Consider the following 27310-nt stretch of genomic DNA (forward strand, 5'->3'; position numbering starts at 1 on the left):
CAATATGTAACAAATTTTACGTATTTTTAGGTTTTGATTTTATTAGTAGTTTGTAACTAATAACAATTTCAGACGAGCAACTGGTAAACCTAATAAGATCAATTCCAGACTGAAACTTGGCATTTATGATCACGACGAAAGTTTTTGAAACGGTTCCGTTAAAAATAAAAACGTTCAGTATGGCGAAAAGTTTGGTGGAAATAACTGATTAAACGAGATAGTGAACAGACATGCTTATTTATGGATTAATTGCAAAACTTCGAGATGATCACTTGCATTAGTTATCATCTCTACCGCACGGTTCTCTCATCAAGACTTCGTCATATTCCGAATTTTGCAGCAGTTTAATAGCAAAATATATTATATGACACAATCAATACCGTGCTCTGTAGTGCGTAGTGAACATGTGCACGATGAATACCGTGCTCTGTAGTACGTAAATAATATGGCATTATCGACAGCGAGGTAAGCTTTAATCGCCAATGACGTTCAAGTCTGCGTCATGCTTGATTATTTTTTTGTGCCTGTACTAACAATTCTGGGGCAAAAAGAAGACTTCATGACCTCGGCTCTCTAAACTGGCAAGCTTTCTGAAATTTCTATTTCTCATTTGCATTTGTGTTTCTATTAATTTTAAATTAATAAGAATCATTCATATAAATTGCCGAAGAGTAAAAAAATTATCACGGATTCAAAACATCAAGATTTTCATATCTCGAAACTTCATTGCAGGCTTATAGACAATTTCCTATCTTGTCCAACCTAAAATTGTATTAACGGTATGTGTTCTCTTACATTAAACATAGTCACGCATTTCAATTACTCCTAGTCTGATGTAAATCAGCATTACGAATGTGTGTCATCAGGCAATCAGTATCCAAGTTGATAAATTCATGTACTAAATGTCAGGTCATTTGCTCAGGAATTGTCAACGTTTACTGGTATGAAAAGAAGGGCACGCAACGAAGGCGTGAATTGTCAATTCATCTTCATTCCCAGTTATTCTCCAGGAGTTCATGTAAGATGCTTCTAGTAACTTTGTTCTTTTTGAATAATATTTAGGAGGGGAGCCAAGGCGCCAAAATGCACAACGTGTGGACTCCAATAGACGTAAACGTGAGCACAGTCTTGTCCTTGTCGCACCTGGACATCTCTGTGATGAGAGAAGTAAAGTGTGCTGGAGCCGCTCTAGCCGGCAACACGACGTTGCTTTACTGCTACCAGGCGCCCCGGTGCTTGGTGCTGCTGGACTCTCTTGAACAAGTGCGCCCCGGCGACGGATCACAGGAATGGAGATGCAAGTACTTCAAAGGTGTGCTCATGCATACAGGGCCAGGTTGTTGCTCTACTCATTGTTGATTGGTGGAAACAGCAAGTATTGCACGGAAGATACTTAAATTCACGCAAAATACTTAAATAATGAAATATGTTTTCATGTTGAACTATTTGGTTACATATCATAACTACTCCGACATAGAGCTCGTGCACTAATCGCTTATTAAGACCCGATCATTTCCATTGTTATTACGACCCACCTAATTTTCAGCATGGATTGCAAATCTGGGAAAACTTGCAGAAGGAAGGCCCCTCGAGGCTGCTCTAGATATTTCCTTATATTTGATATTCTCCTTATGATCGAGTTTATTGTTACATTTAAAATCGTCTCTCGTGCCAATAAAACCATATTTAGGCTTAACTCGCTTGAATAAAAGTAAAAGTCGTTCGCACAGCTTTTTACGGAATAAGCCGTATTTTACCCGCGTTTCAGCAATAAAAACGTGGGACAAGTCACTGAATCTAACTAAAGCCTACAATTAATTCACTTATTAATTCCAGAAGACTGATCATGCAATCGTATTAATTTCAGAGGAGCGCTCATGCGCACTGCAAGATGGAGCCAAAGTTGAACTGTTCGCCGTCACCGACGATTGTCCTGAGGCCAAACTTTGCTCCATTGGAGGATTAGTTGGTAAGAGCCTCCTGTGTGGATTTGTCCACACATTTAATAATATGGATTTATAAATTACTTTTTAAAGACAACACTTCTAAAGAGGCCAGTGTCTTCGATGTTACACATGTACAATGAATTTATTCTACTTTTTTGTATTCAAAAACTTTTTCATATTAAAAATATTATTTCTTAAACTATTTATTCTGTAAATTGATTCATGCATTGTCTCCGGCTTTACGCAGGTGTAGAAAATTTTAGATCAATTGGACAGGTAGAAGTGTGTTAAATATCGATTATAAGATTTGTAGCAGACAAACAACAAAAAGTGAAGTTAAGGAGAAGTTTTGTAATAATTAACAGGCTTATTAATAATTAAAAGTTCAATTAATGATTAACAGGTTAATTGAGAAATACCAGGTTAATCCCAGCATTGACCGAGATCGATAATTGCAATCCCTATAATTTTAGAAATCCCGTAATCCAGATCTTGAAAAACATTGCTTAAGGAGATTTCTGAAGATATTTTTGCACATTTGTCGAAAGTTTGGACATAGCTTGTCCAGGACTTGTCCGAGTTTTGTCCGAGGTCATCCGGACTCTATTTCGATTTAGTCCGAACTCTGTCCGAACTTGCTCCAATGCCGAACTCTATCCGAACTTGCTCTAATAACGAACTCCATCCGAACTTGCTCCAATGCCGAACTCTGTCCGAACTTGCTCCAATACCGAACTCTATCCCAACTTGCTCCAATACCGAACTCTGCCCGTACTTGCTCCAATACCGAACTCTATCCGAACTTGCTCCAATTCCGAACTCTATCTGAACTTGCTCCAATACCGAACTCTATCCGAACTTGCTCCAATACCGAACTCTGTCCGAACTTTTCTCCAATACCGAACTCTGGCAGAACTTGCTCCAAACCGAACTCTGTCCAAACTTGCTCCAACAGTCCGGCCTTCGTCAAAACTTTATCTGAACTCTGTCTTGAAGTTTGTCCGAAGTCTTTCTAAGATTTGTGTGAACATTACAGTAACTATGTCCAAACTATTTCCGATATTTTCCTATATAGCACTGCGTTGTCAAGGACGGATAACTTTGGATCTCGTAATTTTGAAATCCCGTCTAACAAATCCCATAATCCAGTATCCCGTCTCCTGAATCCCGTCGTCCTACTAGACTATTCTCTATATAGACAATAAACGCCCCTAGTTGTTTCCTGTTCAGGCTTCAAATACACTCACAGAAAAATTAGTCAAATTCTAAGAAATTTTAAATGATAAATATTTTTTAGATTTAACCTTTTTTCCCCATTTCGGTTGTGAAGGCATCCCGATGTCAGAAATCTCTTCACCGATGGAGTGCTGCCCAAGCTCCTCATATCTGGACGGCCTCGGCTGCGTCCTAACTCAGCTGACGCCTTCCGTCAACTTCTGCAAGGCGCAGAAGTTCTGCAGGTCGCGAGGCGCAGAAATCTTCTCTGCAAAAAATCCAGCGGCTTTTAAAAAACTCCAATCACAACTCAAGGACCTATATTCAGGTGAAAACTAATATTGAGAAGTTAGTCATAGCAGAAAAAAAATAAAATAGGTTGGGATCATTCTCTGAACCCTCCTCTTATCCTCAGTTGAAATCCGACAATTAGGTTCAAAGTTGAAATTATCTCACAGGTGTCTCGCTAATTGATCGCCATGAGAACTAAATAGGTATTTTACGTGGAAATGCACTAATTTACGTTGCTCTGTTTAGTTTGTTTCAAATGGTTGATTTAATATTTAATGTTTTTGCTAATATGCACACATCGTTATCGTTCGGTGTTCAACGAATGCATTTAATTTTTTCGCTGAAGTGATGTATGAATTTCCAATTTACCTGTATCCTTGATTAAGTAATTGAACTAATCTTTTTCGACATTAATTGCTGTGAACCATTCTCTCTCTCCCTCTGGTGTGAATCCATTAGGAAGTCACAGTTTCTGGATGTACGTGGTGCGGGACGCTAGCGATGGGTTCACCTGGAAGCTGAGTGCCAGCAACCGAAAAATGACGCCGCCTGAATGGTCAAAAAATGCTCCCAGCGACTCTGCCTCAAACGCCTGCGTCCGAGCAAACGGCGCCGATGATTATTTGCTGCGTAACTTTCCCTGTGATTCTGAGGGAGAGGTCCTCTGCCTGTTCAACAGCACTTTTCCTAAATGCTAAAACTTATTGAATGCTAATGGTCATCAACGCAATCATCTCATTCAGAGAGAGAGGTCCTCTGCCTGTTCAATAGCACTTTTCCTAAATGCTAAAACTTATTGAATGCTAATGGCCATCAACGCATTCATCTCATTCTGAGGGAGAGGTCCTCAGCCTGTTCAACAGCACTTTTCCTAAATGATAAAACTTATTGAATGCAAATGCCTTCTGGCCATCAACGCAACCATCTCATAGTGGTTTCTGCAATTTAAATCATTTATGCAATACGATAAGGTAAACATTTCTTCTAAAGGCTGCAGAATAGGCGAAAATAATAATTAAATTTAACTAATTAAATAATAAAATAAAACAATGCTTACAGAGTCAAACAAGTTCAGTTTGCTCTCAATCGAGTGGCAATTCACCACAGAATTTTTCAAACAAGATCAATGGCCTCGAGGCGCTCAATCACAACATGTTTGAGCGCACACCTTCTAATTGGACGGACAAATTTGCTCATGATGGACATATAGCAACTAATTCCAGAGAATGCAAACAGTAGATCTTCGACTTGAATAGCTGAGCAAACTCGTAAATCAAAACTTAATTCTGGCAGAAGCTAAGCTCATTTGTTGAGCCGAGAAAGGCAGCTGATTGAAACAGCGCTGAATGATGAAGCTAGTTTGAAACTTTTCATGAAGCCAGACGAGTGAGAACAGGCGCAGGTTTTCTAAAGTATAATTTAACGACAGGAATGTAACAGATCAACAAGACATTTGCTTCGAGTCGAAAAGAAATTTTAACGTTTGGCGTTTGAACTGCTGGCCTGTACGTAGCTCATTTATTAGTTTGCCTATACAATAAATTCAAGATTCATTCAGCCACCATTGTTTACAGTCACAGCACAGCATGCGTGTATGTATTTATTTCACACGAAGTTAATTTTCCTCCTTTTCTTTATTTGTAAATATTAATACTAACATAGAATTGTTGCGATTGAATAAGATGCTCCCAAAATATTTAAATATATTATAATATATTAACAATGTGTAAATTTTTAGTTTCCGAATCTAGTGTCAATTTTGCTTCTCTATAACGCATCAGGTAATGAACTAGAATAAGAAATTAATTATTTTCCCTTCTTAATGTGGCCCCTACTCACAAATTTTATGTAAACCCAATTTATATTATGTTCATAGGAAAACAAAAGCGAAATTTAATCGTTTGTCATTTATTGCACTGTTTGAATAAAACATTGAACACAAACGTTTCATTTCACTCGACCATCTGCTGATATTTTATTCATTGGAAACTCGACAACGAATTCTACTATCCTCACAGGATAGTAAAATCGAAGGAATACCATTTTAAGGACTACAGTCGGCTCTTAACTTATTAAGAATGAACCGTTCATTGTATGTTTCATCTTTAAAACAAATCATTTAATTGAAATTCTAAGTTAAAATATATCGGTTTAGCTAAAAAGGTTTCCATCAATCTCTATCACGTCTAATGAAAATTACTTTTTAATTATAATGAAGAGAATGAGACGCCTGATTGACACCGGACAAATGCTATGCATTTCAAATGACCTCCTCTAATGGTCTGACAAAGGCGGGTGCGTCAGGTATGCTCGTAGTACCACACTTATGGTTAGATAATTGCGATGCTGTTTATCACTCTAATTAAAGCCACATGAAGAACGCTGCCGATTTCTTGTGATGCTTGCTTTAATCTTAGAAATAATGCATTCAAATGACGAAATTGTGTTCGAGTATTGTGCGGAAAAAATGAGGAGCACTTCGATTTGGAGAACGAGAAGTGTTGACATGTAATAGAGAATGAAATTAACGAGTGCAGGAAATTGCCAAAACGAATCCCGCAATTTCTTTGACTACATAAGCGGCCGCTGCAACCTGTGTTGTGAATTTCATGTCTCGAGCTATCATTTTCGGTCAAAGGTAAGATATCTATATGCATCGGAAGTGTGTATACCAAAAGCTATTGTTAGGCTTTCATTAGAACTGGGTATATTTCTCGCTCCGCAAGCAGGCAGACTACCACCAGCCTGACAGATGACGTGTCGCTTGTAAGTACAAAAGTCGTAACGTAACTTGTAGTCATCGACGCCGGTGAACCGAGCGCACATTTTCCCCACCACTGCATCAGGAAAGCCTGGAGAAAACTCGACAGCTTCCGCCGGTCGACCATTCCCCTACCGAATGTAAACGCCGTTCACTTTTTGGATGAAGGCCCGCAGATCGTATGCTCCTGAGATGAAATGGATTTATAGAAGCGCGAGCACATTCATTCTCAACATTTTTGGTGAACTCTTGAATACTCAAAATACCCAAAGAAATTAAACATTTTATTGATTCTAAATGAATTTGTATTAGAAGTCTGTTACAAGTGTCTGTATTTCTTGCCTACTTTTGTGAGGGTATTAATCACGAATTATTATGATAATAAAAGTGAGAGTTCAGTACGTAAATACAACCTCGCAACCTCGCAGTGCGACGTCGTTGTATTGTCTAAATTGACTTAAAATAATCCATGGACGTTACTATAATTAGTGCATTAACAAACAGTATGACAGAGAAAGCAATCGTCGATTGCAATATCTAATATATTGGTAAACAATGTATCGATATCTCTATGCCATATGCCAATAGATGATTCTGCTCTGAAATATACAGGGTGGGGCAGAAGCGATTGAGCAGTTTTGATGCGAAATAAAAGAGTAATGGAGGTACATAAAGAAGAAGGTATATTTTCCTCGAGGTTAGCATAACATACCATTTAGAATACTTATGTTTTGAAAATAATATCAGGAAGATGGTGGCCGTTAGCTGCAACACACTGTTGGAGTCGTTCTCGGAAGTTTCCTACAACACGTTCACACATATGGCGAGGTATGGCCATAACCTCTGCAATAATCCGTTCCCTTTAGCTGTGGTAGGGTGTGAGGGCGACTTCTGAACACCCTTTCTTTTAGATGTCCCCAAAGAAAGAAATTGCAAATGCTCAAATCAGGTGACCTTTCAGGCCACTGTAAATCACCCCTCAGAGACACGTCAGACGTCCGGGAAACATGCGTCTCAAAACATTGAGTGACATTCGGGCTGCGTGAGCTGTGGCCCCATCCTGCTGGAACCACACGTCTCCCAATGCTTCATTTTCAACAATCTTTTCCAACCTGGGCTGCAAGTAATTTTGTAACATTGCAGCATAGTGTTCGGAATTCACGGTCACGGTTACTCCCTCCTCCCAGAAAGACTCCAACAGTGTGTTGAAGCTAACGGCCACATCTTCCTGATATTGTTTTCAAAACATAAGTATTCTTAATGGTATCATCGTATTGGTGTTATGCTAACCTCGAGGAAAATAAACTTTCTTCTTTATGTACCTCCATTACTTTTTTATTTCTCCTCAAAACTGCTCAATCGATTCTCCCCCACCCTGTATATAGAAATTATTTAAGACTTAATATGAAAATTAGTGTAAGGTCAACCTCAATCACTGACTAGTCATCGTCAGCTCCAGGCTGACTTTCCCAACCACGACAATTCTCAGTTCCAACGCCTACGTCTGATTATTGCCACTTATACCTTCCTGGATGTTATATTATTTTAACGCTATGATGCGCAACTCACCCTGGATTAGTCCTATAGGGGAACAGACCAAGTCGTTGGGACAGAACCTCTGGTGCTTGGCTTACAGGCTGATGCTGGTGCCGTTGTCAAGGTGCAGCCGTCGGTGTAGGAAGCTAGCAACAAGTTTTATGGTAATTACGGAAGATTGTGGTCCTTTTCACCTTATTGCTAGCTAAACTAAACTATACAATGTGCATACCATTGTTCCAGTAGATAGATTTTTACAGTCAGAAATTAAAATCTCAAAAAGTGTGAGGCAGGTGGCTGCCTGCGAAGTTATTTTCACTTTGCTGTTGAATAAAAATAAAATAGCGGTTTCAGCGTTTATTAGGCCGTAAGTCTGTCGCCGATTCTGAACATCGCAGAACATTCACAGCATTTTGCGGTATCGAACTCGCAACTCACTGCTACAATTCTGCTTTGCTTAACCGCCCAGCCTCCTTTCCGATTCTGACCATAAACTGTCACACAGAGCTGGGTTCGAACCCGCACCTCTCTACTCCTATCTTGGTACTCTGAACTCTTAACTACTAGGCCACCCTACCTCTAGAAACTTATAAGTTTTGTATTATTTATAGCGTTGTTCTCGTATGAATTACTTTAAACAAGACCCAATATTGAATTTCATTCTAGAATTCATTTTAATAAGATTATTTCTTGGACTAATCAGACGCTCATACGAGTTCCTAGATGCAGAAACGATGAAGCAGTTGTTTGTTGCCGTCGTACGCCCGAGTCTAGAGTTTGGAAACGTAGAAGTCTAGTAGCTACTTCAAACTATCGCCAGTCATGAAAATATCCGGTCAAATGACACGAGTTTAGATCTATGAACAAGGCACGAAAAGGAAAAGAATCGGCGACAGGCCACATCAGGCCTACACTTCAGCGCCGACATCACTATGTTATGTTATGTTATTTGACTATCAAAAATCTTTAGAAAACGGCCTGTCGTTAACCGGTCCGACACTTCAGCGAACTCGCGTGCGAACTGGCCTGCGAACTCGAATGCAAAACCTAACTTCATTTTCAACTCAAACACCCATAAATCCGTCAATAATGAAGGGATTTTATTCAAATTTGAAATATAAGTAGATAATATCAGTAATTTGTGGACGGAATTTTTTCAGATTTTTACATCAATAACTTTTTGGTTAATACGGAAAACCTAACTTCATTTTCAACTCAAACACCCATAAATTCGTCAATAATGGATGGATTTTATTCAAATTTGAAATATAAGTAGATAATATCAGTAATTTGTGGAAGGAATTTTTTCAGATTTTTACATTAATAACTTTTTTCTAATGCTACAAAATACAGAAACTTGACCTGACTAGGACCTAACCTGCGAGGTGAACGTGAAGTTAGGTTTTCCGTATTAATAAAAAAGTAATTAATGTAAAAATTTGAAAAAATTCCGTCCACAAATTACTGATATTATCTACTTATATTTCAAATTTGAAAAAATCCGTACATTATTGACGGATTTATGGGTGTTTGAGTTGAAAATGAAGTTAGGTTTTCCGTATTAATAAAAAAGTTATTGATGTAAAAATCTGAAAAAATTCCGTCCACAAATTACTGATATTATCTACTTATATTTCAAATTTGAATAAAATCCGTTCATTATTGACGGATTTATGAGTGTTTGAGTTGAAAATGAAGTTAGGTTTTGCATTCTAGTTCGTAGGCGGGTTCGCAGGGGAGTTCGCTGAAGTGTCGATTCGGTCTGTCTTAACTAAATACACTTGATCCATGCGTCACCTCAACTCTTTCCCTGACGCGAAACCAACTGCGCGATTGGTCAGGTAAACCTCAGCTCTGAATTGTCAGCTCGATTAAGATATAATTTCCATCCTTTTGTAATTGAGATGGTAGCGTGGTAGACCTGTAACCATAACAAATCAGTAAACTTAGGGCATGAAAAACTTTATATGGAGCGTTTATGAGAATTAAGGAACTAAATGGCCTACATACTGCATTAATTCTTACTATTTTCTCGTTTTTAGATCTTCTTGAACTTTCACCTGAAAAAGGTTTTCAAACGATAATGACCATAAATCACTAAGTTTTAACTTCATGCACGGTTAGAAAAATTAGATTGGTACCGCTAACATGAATTAGAGTACATGAAGAAAGCATAATCGTTACTAGAGAAATTGTAGAGGAGAGAGACTCCGCTCAGTCCTGGGAATAGCGCTCTGCAGCCTAATATCTGTCTAGCAAGGACACATGAGACAATATGATCCAAATTGTAAATTCGCAGGCTTGGCTTAACGAAATGTGATATTTTTCGCTAACAACCACGGATAACAATCTTACAGTGAAATTTAGCTCATAAAAAACTTGCATTATTTTTGTGAACAATTTTCCAAAATTGTTCTTAGTTCTTCTATTGTTCTCACCGGCAGGAGTTTTGCAACGCCATGAGTTCGTCTGCGGACCTCGCACGTGGTTCAGCTGCCCAGTCACCAACAGGCACTCGAGGCCGAGGAAGCAGTAGAGCAATGAGCTGTAGCTGACCGCTAGAGCAGCGCACGGACGATTCCTTCGATGTGGACACCAGGGAATGCGGGAAGTTGAGGACAGTTGTGATATTCACTGGCACATTTATGAACAAAGAGCTAGATATCTCGCTGCACATGACGCTGGATAGCAGCGTTACCAAATGCATCAGGAGCTGCATATTTTCCACAAGTTCGCCAGCTGTGAATTAATGTTCCAAATGCGATTGTCATGCGAAATAAATCAAATAATAGACTAAATATCTCTATTCATGCCTCAGATGAACATGTGTAAGTATACTCAGCCAAGTAACTCAGCGACGTCTCAAATTTAAAAGCAAAAACCCTGACCGAATGTCACAAAAACTTCAACTAAAAGACTGAACAGAGCCGTTCTGCCTTTTATTACCACGTTTTTCTTAGCTCGCTTTCGTGTCTGTGATGATCAAATCTTGCAATCGATAAGAAATACAAAAGACCAAGAGAATGAAAGCAAACAGAGGTCAGTAGCTGCCGAAAAATTATTTTCTACTTTTGAGTCCACATGAAAAACGTGGTCTTTAAAAAATTTTTTTATACATTTTATTAGTACTGCAGTGCCTACGTCGAACTGCGACTAGACTTCAATTTGCTTTGATCGATGATTGATCATACCTATCCACTGAATTATTAATGTGAAATCTGTCGGTACACTGCTGAATCGATCTTATACAACTTTGTGTTGACAACCATTTGACGTCTTTTAAGAAAACGCGATTATTTGATGCCTGGAACGCAGGAGTCAACATCACACATGGCAAGAGTTCGTGACCGACTAATAAATATCTAAAATCTGAGCGCTAACTTACTAAGAATATTAAGAAAAGCCCTTCCTGTACTCAAGCCTGAATGAGTGTGCGTGCAACTCCAAGGTTGCTGTTGGGTTGCCAGTTGAGCAGCTAGCACGGGTTCCAGATTCCTCTCTCGTAAAAGTTTTTATCAGATAAGCTGTTGCGTCCTCAGGAGGAATGGAAACTACATAGCATCTTCTATACATTTACTTCACAATATCTCAACGACCGAGAAGAATTAATGCACTGAAATACACTACGTTCCAAAAGCGAATAAAAAAAACATAGTTAACCATATTTACAAAGCTGCCTCGACATTATCTTAAATATAATCTATGTACAAGTAGCTCGAGATTATCTTTACAACGCCTAGACTCTAGGAGTCACAGTGACGTGACGTCATCGCCTTTATGCATTAAGCGAGCTCACGTAAGTGGTTAACTTAAATCCATCGACAAGTACCTAGTTCCCCCATAACCTTTATAGTAGCAAGTAGTTCCCCCATAACCTTTATAGCAGCAAGTAGTTCCCCATAACCTTTATAGCAGCAAGCAGTTCCCCCATAACCTTTATAGCAGCAAGTAGTTCCCCCATAACCTTTATAGCAGCAAGCAGTTCCCCCATAACCTTTATAGCAGCAAGTAGTTCCCCCATAACCTTTATAGCAGCAAGTAGTTCCCCAATAACCTTTATAGCGGCAAGTAGTTCCCCCATAACCTTTATAGCAGCCAGTAGTTCCCCAATAACCTTTATAGCGGCAAGTAGTTCCCCCATAACCTTCAAGCTGCACGTACTATCGAGTTACCCATCCAGCGGTAAGTAGTCCCATTTACCCTACTCGGCATAGGCTGACTCAATGAAGCCATTCACAGGTAAACAAATCAAATGCACAAAACTAATTGGATCAACAGGAAATAAATATTAATAACAGGAGACCAAGGAGCGCCAGGCATCAGATAATTTACTGCTAATCTCGCACAGACCTGTAAACTGAATAAAGTGTCAAGAAGTCAACAAAGTCCTCATTTAGCTGTCAGGATGGTCACCTAACTACATGGTGAATAAATATCGCAACATTCCTTGACAAATTAGAGCCTAGTTAAAAATAACATATTTTTAAATTAAAGTTACATCAAACTAAACGCTTAAAAAACAATAATAAACGAAATGCAATAATTGAAATAATTTGTACACCAGACTCGCGACGAGCTGAGAGCGGAACACAATAATGACAGCACAAGAAGATATAGAGCGAATTGCGGCAATGTACAAACAAAAGAACGCGCTCTTGCTATTTATATTCGACTTACAGTACAAACACGCAAGCCATTTTATTTCCAAACTACATAAATATTAAAATGTAATCATTCGTAGCAAACCCAGGTTGATACAAGGGCAATGAAGATCGCTTCTGGCCCTAATCAGAAGAGTGAACTTGTTACCAAAGTAAATAAGCTCTGTTTATTTGATACTGAATTGTTGAACAATTACATTTCAATTAGGCACATCATTGAAACGGAAATTAACTACAGTAACACCAAGACAAATTATGGCGCATCCGACTTGTTCACTACCACTTAGTTGAGGCTTCTTATTTACAAAACAATTTGATAGCTTATTTACAAAACACTATATTCAATAAATATAGAGCGGACGTTGACACAACAATAATCAGGTGAGGGCATTAAAGGGAGCCTCGGAGCCCACACACAACAGTTTATAATCAAACACAAAGCAGAGCAGCAGCATCAGGAAGCCTTATGTTTGGTTATAAACATTTGTTGCTATGGTTTGAACTTGACAAGCGGGATATTCTTGGAGTTTAAACATTTGTCGCACACCCACTCGGCGTAGACCTCAGCAGTGAGAAGGTGGTAGGCGCTTTCTGTCAGGCCTGTGCACACTCTGAATACATAATAGAAGATTAGCAAATAGAAAAACTTTAGAATAAACACGAAACATTCAATGGAAAATGTGCTTCAAAGAAACGTCATTATTAAATGACACAAAAGGTTCTCAAGTAATAGAAGCGCTTCAATTATATCATCTCATCAATACCTGCCACTAAGAAGATTTCTTCGCTGAATATATGCTGAATTAATAATAGCAATATTCTCTTTCATAAACCAGCTTCCTAGGGAGGGATCCTGGCAACTGGCTTAGTGCAAATCCTGGTATTGCTAAGAGTTATGGTATTGCTAAGTGTCAGGGTAACTGGCTTGGTGCAAGTCCTGGTATTGCTAAGACTCAAGGTAACTGGCTTAGTGCAAGTCCTGGTATTGCTAAGAGTCAGGGTAACTGGCTTAGTGCAACTCCTGGTATTGCTAAGAGTCAGGGTAACTGGCTTAGTCCAAGTCCTGGTATTGCTAAGAGTCAAGATAACTGGCTTACTATGAGTCCGGGTGACGATCATGATTCCAAAAATGCAGATTGGTAACAGACTTACGAGTCATGGTAACCTACTTATGGAGCTAAGTAACCAGGTAGCTAAGTAATTAAGTTACCTATGGAACCAGAAGTTACAGCCAGACTCGCACAGGATGGCTTGGTCGTTGTCATGCACTTCCTTGTGGCAAATTCCGCAAGGGTAAATAGGAGGAGCGTTAGGGTTCTGGGGGTTGAATACCATCGGCTGGTCTGACGGATAAATCTGCCCAATGATACAAAATTAATAGCAGGATAACAGGATGTGATCAAATTCCCCCTTAAAGCAAAATATTCTTCCCTAATCCGTATCATACATATTATAAATCAAAGAAGAATCGCCATAAAATAATTATAATGTTTAATAGTTAGTGAACTTGCAGTTGTATACACAGCAAAATAAATTTCACTTCAAAATTAATGTGTGTATAAGAGTCTTGCTCACCTTCCCAGAGCTGACGGGCATGGGCTTCTGCCCCATATTGGGCACGGGCCCATTACTCATGGACCCATCAGGGCCACTCATGGAGCAGGACATGGGGCCGTTCATCCCCGCCATCGAGGTCATGGGGCTCATGCTGTTCATGGGCCCGCTGTTCATAGACATGCTGCAATTCATACTATTCATTCCATTCATGTTCATTCCACCGTTCATACCACCATTCATTGAATTGCTCATCCCGCCGCCTGGGCCCATACCGGGACCGTTCATACCAGGACCCATGCCGGGACCATTCATACCATTGCCAGGGCCAATTCCAGAACCGTTCATACCATTACCAGGCCCATTCATTGGGTTGTTCATTGACCCATTCATGGGGCCACCAGGACCCATGGGGCCTCCCATTGGCCCATTCATTGATCCACGCGGACCCATTGAACCATTCATGTGGCCTCCTGGTCCCATTGGCCCGCCTGGGCCCATTGGTCCCCCAGGTCCCATTGGCCCGCCAGGACCCATTGGCCCGCCAGGTCCCATTGGTCCCCCTGGTCCCATTGGGCCACCAGGCCCCATTGGCCCACTCATGGGACCCCCCATTGGTCCCCCCATTGGACCACCCATTGGGCCACTCATTGGCCCACCCATGGGCCCATTCATATGAGGACCCATTGACATGCTCTTCATGTTCATGTTGGACATGGCCATGTTATGCATGTATGACATGTTCATGGGGGGCATGGGCGGCATGCCTGACGAGGATGGCATGCAGGGGGAGTCATCAAAAGGGTTGGACGCCACGATGGTGTCACCATAGCCTGCACAAACAATTTTCTTTCACTTCAACAGAAACTTGCACATGTGATACACATGTAACATTCTAGTCATGGAAACAAACTTGCACGTGTGATACACATGTAACATTCTAGTCATGGAAACAAACTTGCACGTGTGATGCACATGTAACATTCTAGTCATGGAAACAAACTTGCACGAGTGATGCACATGTAACATTCTAGTCATGGAACAGAAACTTGCACGTCTGATGCACATGTAACATTCTAGTCACGGAACAGAAACTTGCACGTGTGATGCACATGTAACATTCTAGTCATGGACACATTCCAATGGAGAATGAAATGTGCAATACATTAACATAAACCATGTCATACTCTTAAATAAATACATTTCACTTAATATTCAATTATTTGTGAACTCAATCATTTAAAAATGATGCCTTCAAGTATCAAGTGCATCAGATTACAAAATTAAAAGCATTTAGTATACTTGAGTTATTGTAAGTTTCTCTGCAGCACATAATTACTGATTCAGATCACACAAAATTCTGACAGGGAATCTTCATGTTGCTTCACAACTAATGGAATTATTTCATTTTAACTCTCACCAATGTAAAATGTATATAATTAATGAGCAGTTTAACTACTAATGTTAAAACATTGCATCTATTTTATTTGCTTGAACAGTGTATGCATAGAAAATAATGAACTTGATTTTATCTAAAAAATTATTATTTATTAATGCTGCTCAAGGTTTGTTCCATTTATAAAGGTAGTCCCGTCAAGCTTCTAACATTCATTTAAAAAATTGGGGTGGGGTTGTCACCTGTTAATGGAGGAGGTACGAGATCATTGCTGGGAGGTGTGGAGGGAGGTCCCTGACTAGAGGGGGGAGGGTTGCTGGTTCTGCGCTTCTTCTTCGGGTTGCTGGGTGAGGGAGAGCCTGGCGAGCTCCCCATGCCCCCACCACTGCCACCGCCTGACTTGAAGTCCCCGGCCAGTGCTGCAGCACTCCCTGCAACAGTACTTACATTAACTGAAAATTTATGATTATTGAAAATCAATGGCAAAAGAAGCCAAGACAATGCTTCTATACTGATATATATATTTAATGTATATCAGCTTGAAGTCAGATTCTGTGAAAAAATAAGACATTAATATACGGTCTCATAAAAATGCAATTTCAGCGATATTTCATACACTCGTTACAGTCATTAAAAATTTCAGCCAGAATCTGCAGCAGACATCAGTTATGTATTCCAAAGATTAATGTTACAATCAGAGTTTCAATGGAAAAAGTATGCCGATTGAATTTTGTTTCTGCTTTCCAATCTGTCTATTCCCACCTGAAACATTGTTTGACTCATTGAAAGAACAAACAAAGAAGAAAATAATCACAAGTTCTTGAAGTTACCTATCACCAAAAAAAACTTTTTCTGGTCTTCAGATAACATGTACAAAGTAACAACCTCTGCTCAACTACCATATCAAGATAGAAATATGTACACACGTCCCATGAAAGGTTTTCAATGCAAATCAGAGCTACAAAATAGCCATTAGGGCTTGAGGAAATGATGATTTACACTAACATTGCTAACATTTTTGTTTATTAAATACCTACAGGAATGGTAAATTATGTCCCAATTATGTCCTCTCCAATCCCGTCAGAAGGATTAGAGGAGAAACACAAGTAGATAAAAATTGTACATGAAGGCACTGCTAAAATTCTGCACTATACAATACAGTAGTAAACAAACAAAATAATAAATTAATCATATGACAATAATGTACAGCTCAGCTGTAATCAAATACTGTACAACATGCTTTAGAATTTTAATGCTAAATATATTCTCATGATTAGTAAGGATCAGGGGACACAACAATAATTAAAATGGTATGATTGTGATCATATAACTTTCAAGGATACAGTTTTCAATCATGTATGGGAAACAGGAAGCAACATACAGCACACGGACAGCAGCAAGTGAACACGCAAAATAAACAAGCAATAAACCACAGGCCTAAGAGATGTGACTGAGCATCTTGCATCAAGTTATAAGCTATTACTATTCTATTCAAAAGCAAGGATTGGTAGAAGAATAATAATTACCATGAAAGGAACACAGGTAAAATAACTGGGCCATGATAAAGCATTGAATGAAGAATACAAAAAAACTATTGAAAACATGAGAACTTAAAAGACAAAATAAGCCAATACAGAGACCAACCTCCAGAAAAACTAGTACAAGTTACTGTGATGTCATTGTCATATGAATTAATTGAACATTAAATAAAAACTTAGCTGCCTTGATGGTGTATTCATAGATAAGAGCACATTATACTTTGTGTTAGGAAAATATTGACCTAGCATACATGGAATTTAACACAATTCATCAAAATGAACTTCTTTGAAGCATGAATGGAAGTGTATTAGTCATTCTAGTCTAAAAGGAAAATTTAAAAATCATAACTGAGCAGAATGGAATCAAACTACAATAATTGAAATGTTCATCTTGATAAAACTGAAGTCCTAAATATATCTGCACTAAGAACTACTCAAGGTACCTGCAGAAGTTCTCATTCCAATTCATGGTAATAATTTATAACTAAGAAAAGGATACCAGTCCTTATTGATTGCAGGCAAAGTAAACTGAAGTTCATGTCTGCCATAGTTCCTGCAGAGCTTCCATATCATTCTTATGCATATGTGCATAGCACTTTGTCCCTTCTTCATTACATGCATGGTTTAAACAAAGGGTATGCTTCAATACAGATACGGTAAGCTAAGTTCCAATAGTAAGATATTCCAAATATTGCAATAAGCAAGTGCTGCACCATGACAGCATGGAAAGATGCAGCATCAACACAGTACAGACATCCAGAAACTAACTGACCAAATCTTTCACTCAAGAACTCAGATTATATTTTGGGTGAAGCAGGTAATGCTTGAGTGCTGACAAGACATAGTCCTAAGCATACCTTGGAGGTGTGCTGTTTTAAGGTTGCCTCGAGCTCCTCGCTTCTCCTCCTTCACTAGAAACAACGAACAAGCAAGCACGTTCAGGGCAGGTCACAGGGGCATAAACTAGCAGCAAAATATAAAGAATTAATCAACATGAAATCTACAAAAGCCAACCAAGATCACACCAGATATGAAACAGAAAAATACATCTTTTGGTAGGTACTATGAATACAAATACTTGCATTCTAGTAATCAAGTATCAATTCTTCCATAAGCAACAAATTACTCAAGCATGGAAAATAACTAACACACTACGGTATTAGTTTAAAATTATTTCTAAACTTGCATTCTTGGATTACTTTTCACAGGAAGTTTATGAGCTTGTTTGCCCTTCAAAGTTGGAAAGGTTGAGTAAATATAGATATACTATATGAAAAGGGACAGATGGCATTGTGAAAGTGGAGGAAAATGTCAAGGAAATTGTGTTTTCATTTCTTTGGTGACAAACTCATCATCAGTTGATAAATTTAATAACATAGTATCAAATGGACAACAGAATTTACATGAAAGAGACTGAAACATGAATTGACCAGTGTAACTTCAAATAGTGTACAAACCAATCTATTAATTTTCTAATTGTAATAGATAGAATGGATGACTAAATTTCCAAGTGAATTTAGATATATATTCTTGATTGCTGTTTTATTTAATTTTTGAACTGGTGATGATGCTCATTACCAGAATGCTTTAATAAAACTATGGTAAATTTACTTGCATTTATATTCTTTATGCATGGAGATGACACGTCATAATGGCCGCAATATTGATTGTTATTGGAGGGAGAACAAAGCCCAAGGGAATACAGTTACATACTGCAGTTGTCAACATAAACAATGGAACATATATACATACATACATGCCAGAAAGCAAACCTGGAATAATACACATCGGGAAAAGGATACATGCTTGGATCTACATAAGTAAAGCATGGATATGATTATGACAATCATGCAATCTATCTCTGCAATAAGGGTTAAAATGGTCATTTAAACTGACCAGTTTAGTAACCCGAAATTATATTGCTGCTGGATATGGGCTACTTTTTCTTGTTCTTATCCATACCAGGCATCCATTTGATACCAGGCATCCCAAAGAGTGTAAAATATCAATGAAATAAGACACACATGTGTACTGATAAAGCTATTTATTGAGCAGCACCAATATCTGATGCAGCTATTTATTGAGTAGCACTAATACTGTCAAATGAGATAATAAGGGATGGTTTTGAGTACCGGTATTTTGTTAATAACTTCTTCCCATGAAACATTTCATTTTAAAGGTCTTTGCAAGGGCTATTGTATGGCATCTCAAAAAAAATTCCATGTGCTATTCATAAGGTGTCAGATGCAAAATAAAAGGCTTCCAAATTACCCCTGGAAATGGGGCAGTAAGGGACACGTGAAATAAAACTAAATTTTAAAACGTTTGAAGCATGCAGAGTGTACTCATTCATAACTAACAGTACTCTGAAGTCCTCCTCTTCCGTTGTAGATGTAGAATAAATGATATTTTCTGTGATTTTTACTTGTTTTTCCTTTATTGATTTATTACCTTATCCATACATTACTGTATTATTGATGTGATATTAATATATCCATAGACATGCCATTGAGCATTGGCAATGTTGTGGGAAGTCCCTTTCAATGATCCTGCAAGGAAGTAGGATTTTCCTACTAGGGGTCCAGCAACCCCCCTCTCCTGAGATGCAAAGACATGTGAAATCAAAGTATAAAATTAAAGCAAGAGTTTAAATTTCAATGTAGACATTACAAGTAGACTGCATACTGCCTACAATAATTCACTAACAATCACATTAAAATACCTGTGTTGTAATTGAAATTTTATGGTTGGATTTAGTGCACTGCTTAGGTTTATTATATTAATTCTATGTTTAATTTTCAGACTGGGTAAAGACAGACAGACTGGTACATAAAATTACATGAGGTTGAGTAAACCCCCATGCCTCAGATTTACGCAGGTTCTTTTTTTCTTTTCTGTCCACTTCTGTCTTCTGTCTGTACATACATTGTTCTTCTTGTTGTGTTGCTGCTCAATAAATTGTTAAATAAAAACAATGAAATGTCAAATAAAAAGGTGGATTGGGATGGTTGTAGGGGAGGTGGAGACCCATCACTAATTCCTTGTTTTCCTAACCCCTTGCAACAAACACCCTCAGGCCCACAACATGCTGATAACAATACAAGAGTCCTATGAGTCCTACTACAACAACAACCTTGTCCACTGCAAACTTCAGATCAGCAGCCATAAAGCATTTCATCTGTATCTACAAGCTTACAGGATGACTTGTAATTTCACACTATTTTAATTGAGTCAAGTTAATTCACTATAACAAAAAAAAATATCATAAAAAAACTACCTGAAACAGAAGGGAATATTTTAGTGACAACCATCATATTTATTGTAGAAATAAATCATAGTTTAAGTTAATTACTTTTCATTCTATGTTGCCCAGTGTACAATTCCATCTATGACATTCAATGCACTTTTTTGTGATGACCTATGATGCATTAATTTTTCCACAAATGAAATTTTTTTGCTGAGCAAGATAAATGCTAACCAAAGTTCTACTGTAAATGAGTTTTAGGGGTCTCCCTTATTACCCCTTGAGGGGTGTCTCTTGTTGCCCTGACATGCAGAAATTGCCGCCATTTTTTTTTTGGAACGAGCAATGCAACTTCCATCAATCACATTTCTAAGCCAACACCTATGTGCAACTTTCATTTAAGTAAAATTATTTATGTGGTAAATATTTTTTACTACAGACCTTAGCAGAGGTACTTTTCCAAATTCTCACTTTTCACACATTTCGCATCACAGGCAGTAAATGTAGAATTTTTTAACTTGCTTTATGCTACATAGAATGAAAAGTAATTGACCTAAACTATGATTTATTTCTCCAAAACATATAATGGTTGTCACCAGGGTTGGCGATTTTTTTTATTTTTTTAAAAAATCAAAAAAATCAAAAATCAATGATTTTTTATATTTTTCCATGATTTTTTTTATTTATTTGACTTTTTTGATTTTTTCAGCTTTTTTGTCTTTTTGAGGTGTTTTTTTATGTTGCAATTAGCCAACTAACAATAACAGTATATGGATCATAATGGATGGCTAAAAAGGGCACTTATTGCCTCCAATAATGGCCAACAGGCCAAGGTGGTGTTTACCACTTAGGGATTTTTGGGTAAACAATTATTGATAAGTCTATTCATTAGCTTTGTAAAGACAATGAAAGAGGAGGACTTCAGAGTACTGTTAGTAATGGATGAGTACACTCTGCATGCTTCAAATGTTTTAAAATCGAGTTTTATTGCAAGTGTCCCAGATTACCCCATTCCCAGGTGTAATTTGGGACGCTTTTATTTTGCGTCTGGCGCCTCACGTACAGCATATAAAATTTTTTGGAGATGTCATTCAATAGCCCTTGCAAAGAGCTTTAAAATGAGCCCAAACTCGTTTCTGAAATGTTTCATGGTAAGAAGTTAGTAACAAAAAACGCTCAAAACCGTTCTTTTTTACCCTGTTTGATGGTAGTGCAAAAAGTTTAAAATTTTACTATCCATGTAGCATAAAGCAAGTTAAGAAATCATACATTTATTACCTCTAAAAAATCCCTGAAAAAAAGTGTGAAAAGTGAGATTTTGGAAAAGTGCCAGGTGCCTCTACTAAGGTCTGTAGCAAAAAAAATATTTGTTGTATAAGAAAGTTTTACTTACGTAAAAGTTGCACACTGGTGTTGGCTTAAAAACGTGATTGACAGAATTTGCATATCTCATTCCAAAAAAATGGCGGCCATTTCTGCAAAATGGAGTAATAAGGGACACCCCCAGGGGTAGTAAGGGACACCCCTAAAAATGCATTTACAGTAGAACCTTAGTTCGCAAATTCTCCAGTTAACAAAAAAAATCAATTAACAACAAGAAATATTGATAACATTTAACTGCTCAGTGAAAAAAATTTCACTTGACAAAAAATTAATGCATCATCAGTCATCACAAAATTGTGCATAGAATATCATAGATAGAATTGAGCACTGGGCAGCAAAGAATGAAAAGTAAGTAACCTAAACTATGATTTATTTCTCCAAAAAAAAAATATGATGGTTGTGACTAAAATATTCCTTCCTGTTTCAGGTATGTTTTTTATGTCTTTTTTGTTACAGTGAAATCACTTGACTCGATTAAAATTGTGCGCAAAATTTGAAGCCGTCCTGTAAGCTTACAGATACAGAAGAAATGCTATATGGTTACTGATATGAAGTTTGCAGTAGACAAGGTCATGGTCAATGCTCAATGGCATGTCCATGGATATGGTAATATCACATCAATAATACCTACTATAGGTAATATATGGATAAGGTAATATCATATCAATAAAGAAAATACAAGTAAAAATCACAGCAAGTGTCATTTATTCTACATTTACATCATCTACAAAGGAAAAGGAGGACTTCAGAATACTGTTAGTAATGGATGAGTACACTCTGCATGCTTCAAATATTTTAAAATCAAGTTTTATTTCAAGTATCCCTTATTACCCCATTCCCAGAAAAATTCGGTACAGCAATCCCTTGATTAACGCGGTTAATAAATCCCCGAATTTAACCGTGTTAAGCAAAACCGCGCTAATCAAACTTAAGAATATATGGGAATAATTATAATGAATCCTCAAAAATAGCAAAGGAAAGGAAAATTATGTAGTTTGATAAAAGTGAGCAGTAGATATGGCAGCGATCTTGACCAGTTGAAGGCTAACGAGTAACTAGCCCTTTACGCACTGAATTATGTTTCGAAAGTGAAAAAACAAATTTTGAACATTTTTCATTTGTAACTTCTTACCATGAAACATTTCATAAACAAGTTTAGGTTCATTTCAAAGCTCTTTGCAAGGGCTATCACATGACTTCTCCAAAAAAATTCTATATGCTATTTGTAAGGTGCCAGAAGCAAAAAAAAAGAGTGTCCTGAGTAGCTCCATCGAACGGGGCTCCTCAGGACACTTGTAATAAAACTTCATTTTAAAGCATTTGAAGCATGCAGAGTGTACTCATCCATTACTAACAGTACCATATTCTGAAGTCCTCCTCTTTCATTGTAGATGATGTAGATGTAGAATAAATGACATTTTCTGTGATTTTAACTTGTTTTTCCTTTATTGATATATTACCATTTACATTAATTACTGTACCGTAAAATGGGGTTACTTTGACCGGCGGGGCAACGTTGACCACTTTTCGTTTTTTTAACAAAAACCCCCAGAACTCATAAACCGTTTGACATAGGAAAATTTTGTCAATGGCCATCAAAGGCCTAATACTGAGGCTATGTAACACAATAGAAAGATTTAAAAAGTTTGCATATCTAATAGATTAAAAAATTAATAATGTGACCCATGAAAAAGAGCTATTATTTAAAGCCTGTCAGAGTACCCCTCCAATTTTTTTATTTTTTGGTAAAATAACTCCAGGTTTTGATGCATTGTAGTAGAACTCTTCTAGTTACATACCGGTATGCAAAAGACAAATTTTAGGAAAGTGTCATAGTTTGCAAATGGGGGGCGCTGCCCCCCAATGGGGTAACTTTGACCACCTAATGGCAGCCGTGAAGGGGTAACATTGACCAGCTTGGAAATTAAGTTAAAATTACCATAGGTACCTATATAACATATTTTATGTTTGATACACCTATTAATGTTTTTTTCTTTATGTTTCCAGACTCTACAGAGTCTTATATATGGTAATTTTTACATAATTTCCAAACCGGTCAATGTTACCCCATCACGGCTGCCATTAGGTGGTCACTTTTTGCCCATCAGGGGCGGCGCCCCCCATTTTAAACTATGACACTTTCCTAAAATTTGTCTTTTGCATATGTAACTAGGAGAGTTCTACTACAATGCACCACAACCTGGAGTTATTTGGAGTTATTTTACCAAAAAATAAAATTGATTTTACCACCCGGTCTAAGTTACCCCAAGAGCTGGGGTAACAAAGACCATCACTTTTTTGAAGTTACATCAAAACTATGAGAGGCAGGAGCCAGCAATTCATGGTGAGTAAAGCTAGAGTATAGACATGTATTTTGAATGTTTCAATTTAAGTTTAACTTATCTAGTAAAAAAATGGCATCATTTTGAGAAAAAAGTGGACAAAGTTACCCCATTTTACGGTATTATTGATGCGATATTACCGTATTATTGATGCAATATTACCGTATCCATTAACATTCCATTGAGCATTTACAACAACCTTGTCCACTACAAGGTTCATATCAGCAGCCTTATAGTTTTTTTTCTGTATCTGTAAGCTTACAGGACGGCTTGTAATTTCACACCATTTTAATTGGGTTAAGTGAATTTACTATAAAAAAACGTGAAAAACATACCTGAAACAGAAAGGAATGTTTCAGTGACAACCAACATATGTTTTGGAGAAATAAATCATAGTTTAGGTCAATTACTTTTCATTCTATGATGCCTGGTGCAGCTTTCTATATATGACATTCTATGCACAATTTTGTGATGACCGATGATGCACTAATTTTTCGATAAGTGAAATTTTTTCGCTAAGCGAGGTAAATGTAATCAATATTCTTTGTTTTTAATCAATTTTTTTTCTTAACTGGAGCCTTTGCTGACTGAGGTTCTACTGTAAATGCATTTTTGGGGGTGTCCCGAGTAGCCCCGTGGGAGTGTCCTGAGTAGCCCGGCCATGCAGAAATGGCTGCCATTTTTTGGGGGGGATTGAGGTATGCAAATTCCGCATATAAAGTTTTCATGCTGACACTTGTCTGCCACTTTTTTCTAAGCAAAATTTTTAATATGACAAATATTTTTTTTACTACAGACCTTAGCAGAAGTAACTTTTCAAAATATCGTTTTTCACCATTTTTTTCAGGAATTTTTCAAAGCCAGTAAATGTAGTATTTTCGAACTTTCTTTATACTACATAGATAGGAAAAATGTTGACGTTTATGCCACTATATTTAGTTTTGCAATATACCAATTAGTTATGCTACTAAAACAGTTTTACGCCGTGTTGGACAACTGTCCCAAGTTACCCAGCCCATCCCGAGTAGCCCTGGTTGATGGTATGGAATTTTTTTTAAGATGCCATTTCATAGCCCTTGCAAAGACCTTTAAAATGAGCTCAAACTTGTTTATGAAATGTTTCATGGTAAGAAGTTATTAACAAAAATTGCTCAAACCATCCCTTATGCTTCTGCCCACTTGATGGTAGCTCTGTACCGTAAAATGGGGTAACTTAGACCACTTTTATTTTAATAATTGATGCCATTTTTTTACTAGCTAAATTAAACTTGAATTGAAACATGCTAAATACAGGTCTATACTCTAGCTTCACTCACAATAAATTGCTGGCTCCTGCCTCTCATAGTCTTTATGTAATTTCAAAAAAAGTGGTGGTCTTTGTTACCCCAGCTCTTGGGGTAACTTAGACCGGGTGGTAAAATCAATTAAATTTTTTAGTAAAATAACTCCAAATAACTCCAGGTTTTGGTGCATTGTAGTAGAACTCTTCTAGTTAACCCCGCCGGTCTAAGTTACCCCATTTTACGGTACTCAGCCTAAGCAATCATATTAAGACTACAATTTATGCTTCTAAACTGGAACATATCTTATTTTACAATTATATGTATATACATAAATTAACTTTCACATTAATATTCATCAACATTCATTTAACCATTAGATTTTAAAAAATGTCTAATTGCAAGTTGCATAATTGCATAATTTGATTCCATAATAATCATATAACAGAAGCAGTCTTTTCTTCTGCATTGCTAGGGGCTAGGGCATGGGCTATTTGTTTAATGAATAATGAATCTTTGGTAAAATCAAAGATTTGAAGTGAAACCAGCAACTTCCCAAATTAGTGGTTTGTTTAATTTCTTTTATATACTCACAGTTCATGAATTTATTTCAGGGCAGAAGGGTTCTTAAACTAAAAGCTATAAAAATCCAGTTGTAGTGCAGAAACTGAGAGAGTATACATATTTAATATTTGCCTTTATGCAAGTATAAGTTAGAAAAAATTTCCAAAACTGAAAGTGTAAAAAATCATTGGGCAATGATTTTAAAAAATTAGGCAAGGCCAGGATGTGTCATTTTTCTCATTTTTTACTAAATAAATCAGTCAAGAGCCATTGGAATAAGTAAAATTAACTATGAGCAATTGATCATAGGTATTTTTGTCACATTCTAGATCTAGGGTGGATTTTGCCTGATCTTCAAAATCAAATTAGGCTTTCATTAGTTTATAAAAGATGTCATCATGAAAAATTGTAAGCATGATCAGTTATTGATCACAATTCACAAATACAAAAAAAAATTACTCAACTAAAATTTTTATTCAAATAAGAATATGGTTTATTATAATCTGGATAGTGGATGATGATAATTCAAGTGTCATAATAGGTATGTTAAATACAGAAAAGAAATGCTTCTGCCTTCTTGAAACTTCATAGTTTAAAAATGTATAATTTGTATATGTTTAATATTTAAATCAATCTTGCATTTTGTATAATAACCTCATTTGCGTTTCTTGATTACTAGCTATTATGAATGAAACTCTTTACAATGATTTTTAAATTTTTTAATGCTTGCAAAAAAAACACACACATATTAAAAAAATTGCATCTTTTTCCAGGCTTCCAGCCCCTGCCCTCTGGTTGCTTGATTCAACAGATCAAACTCGTATCGAGTTCTCAAATATTTTGTTCATGAGCAAACATTTATGGACAAAATTTGACAGTGAAAAAATGAGAAATTTCTAAATATAAATTAATTAGAGAAAATTATTCCATTTAATTTGAAACTATTATTATAAGACACAATCTTTGGATATTATTCACACATAAAAAGACAACACTAGAGTAAATTACCTGATTTCTTTTTGGCCATCTTAAAATTTGTATGCAAGATGACTTCGGTAGTCCTATATTCACAATGGATAACAAGGCACTGCGTGAATAAACCTATCCAAGAAAATTATGCCCCGAGGCTTCATAACTAAACAAGGTTTCGAAAACTTATTAATAATTCTACTTTACTAGATTGCAAATTCAACAAATGAAAAGCAAATGTAATTAACTAGAAGTATTATATTTCATTAAGAACTACAGACTCACTTGACTAATGAATAGTTGGTTTTATTAATAATTTCGAACGTATGACTTTTGTTTATAGATGGCAGCACTATCAAATCAAACCTGCCAGATGCACGACGTTGGGCGGATGAACGTAAACATGTATCTGAAAAAGGCTCAGAAATAGCAGAAAATAAATATTTTAAATGAAGTGAAGTTCAAATATTAAACCTGCGCGTCATCTATGTACATCTTCTCGTACTTATCATATAATCTGAGTTTCTTTAGGTATAAAGAGTTTGAAAGAAATTTCATGTTCGAGCTGAATCCCGACAGCCGACACTAACCATGTCCAATTCTCCCTATGTCAATTCACTAAGATATATT

At 37.1% G+C, this 27310-nt stretch overlaps 2 protein-coding genes across 7 annotated transcripts; one reads left to right on the forward strand and one right to left on the reverse strand.

Moving 5' to 3' along the window:
• Nucleotides 1-994: 994 nt before the first annotated feature.
• LOC125178305 lies at nucleotides 995-4150 on the forward strand. Its single transcript, XM_047881737.1, has 4 exons — nucleotides 995-1312; nucleotides 1868-1969; nucleotides 3277-3489; nucleotides 3912-4150. Exons 1-4 carry the CDS (start codon nucleotides 1084-1086, stop codon nucleotides 4148-4150), a joined length of 783 nt encoding a protein of 260 aa, XP_047737693.1. The 5' UTR covers nucleotides 995-1083.
• Nucleotides 4151-11307: 7157 nt separating this feature from the next.
• On the reverse strand, nucleotides 11308-27054 carry LOC108679725 (protein pygopus). 6 transcript variants are annotated; one of them, XR_001931394.2, is made up of 7 exons: nucleotides 26720-26959; nucleotides 17756-17809; nucleotides 15603-15791; nucleotides 13986-14797; nucleotides 13621-13766; nucleotides 11894-13021; nucleotides 11308-11833 (listed from the first exon to the last, which is right to left on the reverse strand). XR_001931394.2 is itself a non-coding variant. In XM_047881739.1 (6 exons), coding segments are annotated over exons 1-6 (1323 nt in total). In that variant the 5' UTR covers nucleotides 26967-27054; the 3' UTR covers nucleotides 11308-12900. The 6 variants fall into 6 exon arrangements, 5 of the variants coding, with proteins under 5 accessions (XP_047737695.1, XP_018023924.1, XP_047737697.1 ...); XM_047881739.1 differs by lacking the exon at nucleotides 26720-26959 and adding an exon at nucleotides 26966-27054 and having other exon boundaries at nucleotides 11308-13021; XM_018168435.2 differs by having other exon boundaries at nucleotides 11308-13021.
• Nucleotides 27055-27310: the final 256 nt, after the last annotated feature.

The sequence above is a fragment of the Hyalella azteca genome, unplaced genomic scaffold, assembly GCF_000764305.2.
Source record: "Hyalella azteca isolate HAZT.00-mixed unplaced genomic scaffold, Hazt_2.0.2 contig8769, whole genome shotgun sequence".
NCBI classification, from domain to species: Eukaryota; Metazoa; Arthropoda; class Malacostraca; order Amphipoda; family Hyalellidae; genus Hyalella; species Hyalella azteca.

What these genes read in the sequence shown, in the direction of transcription:
- LOC108679725 (XM_018168435.2), bottom strand. An exon ending in TAAAACAGCACACCTCCAAG is followed by an intron (nt 15,792 to 17,755) that starts GTATGCTTAGGA and finishes GTACTGTTGCAG; the next exon opens with GGAGTGCTGCAGCACTGGCC. An exon ending in CGTACCTCCTCCATTAACAG is followed by an intron (nt 14,798 to 15,602) that starts GTGACAACCCCA and finishes TTGTTTGTGCAG; the next exon opens with GCTATGGTGACACCATCGTG.
- LOC125178305 (XM_047881737.1), top strand. Translation starts at nt 1,084, where the DNA reads ATGCACAACGTGTGGACTCCAATAGACGTAAACGTGAGCACAGTCTTG. An exon ending in GAGATGCAAGTACTTCAAAG is followed by an intron (nt 1,313 to 1,867) that starts GTGTGCTCATGC and finishes TATTAATTTCAG; the next exon opens with AGGAGCGCTCATGCGCACTG. An exon ending in ACTCAAGGACCTATATTCAG is followed by an intron (nt 3,490 to 3,911) that starts GTGAAAACTAAT and finishes TGAATCCATTAG; the next exon opens with GAAGTCACAGTTTCTGGATG.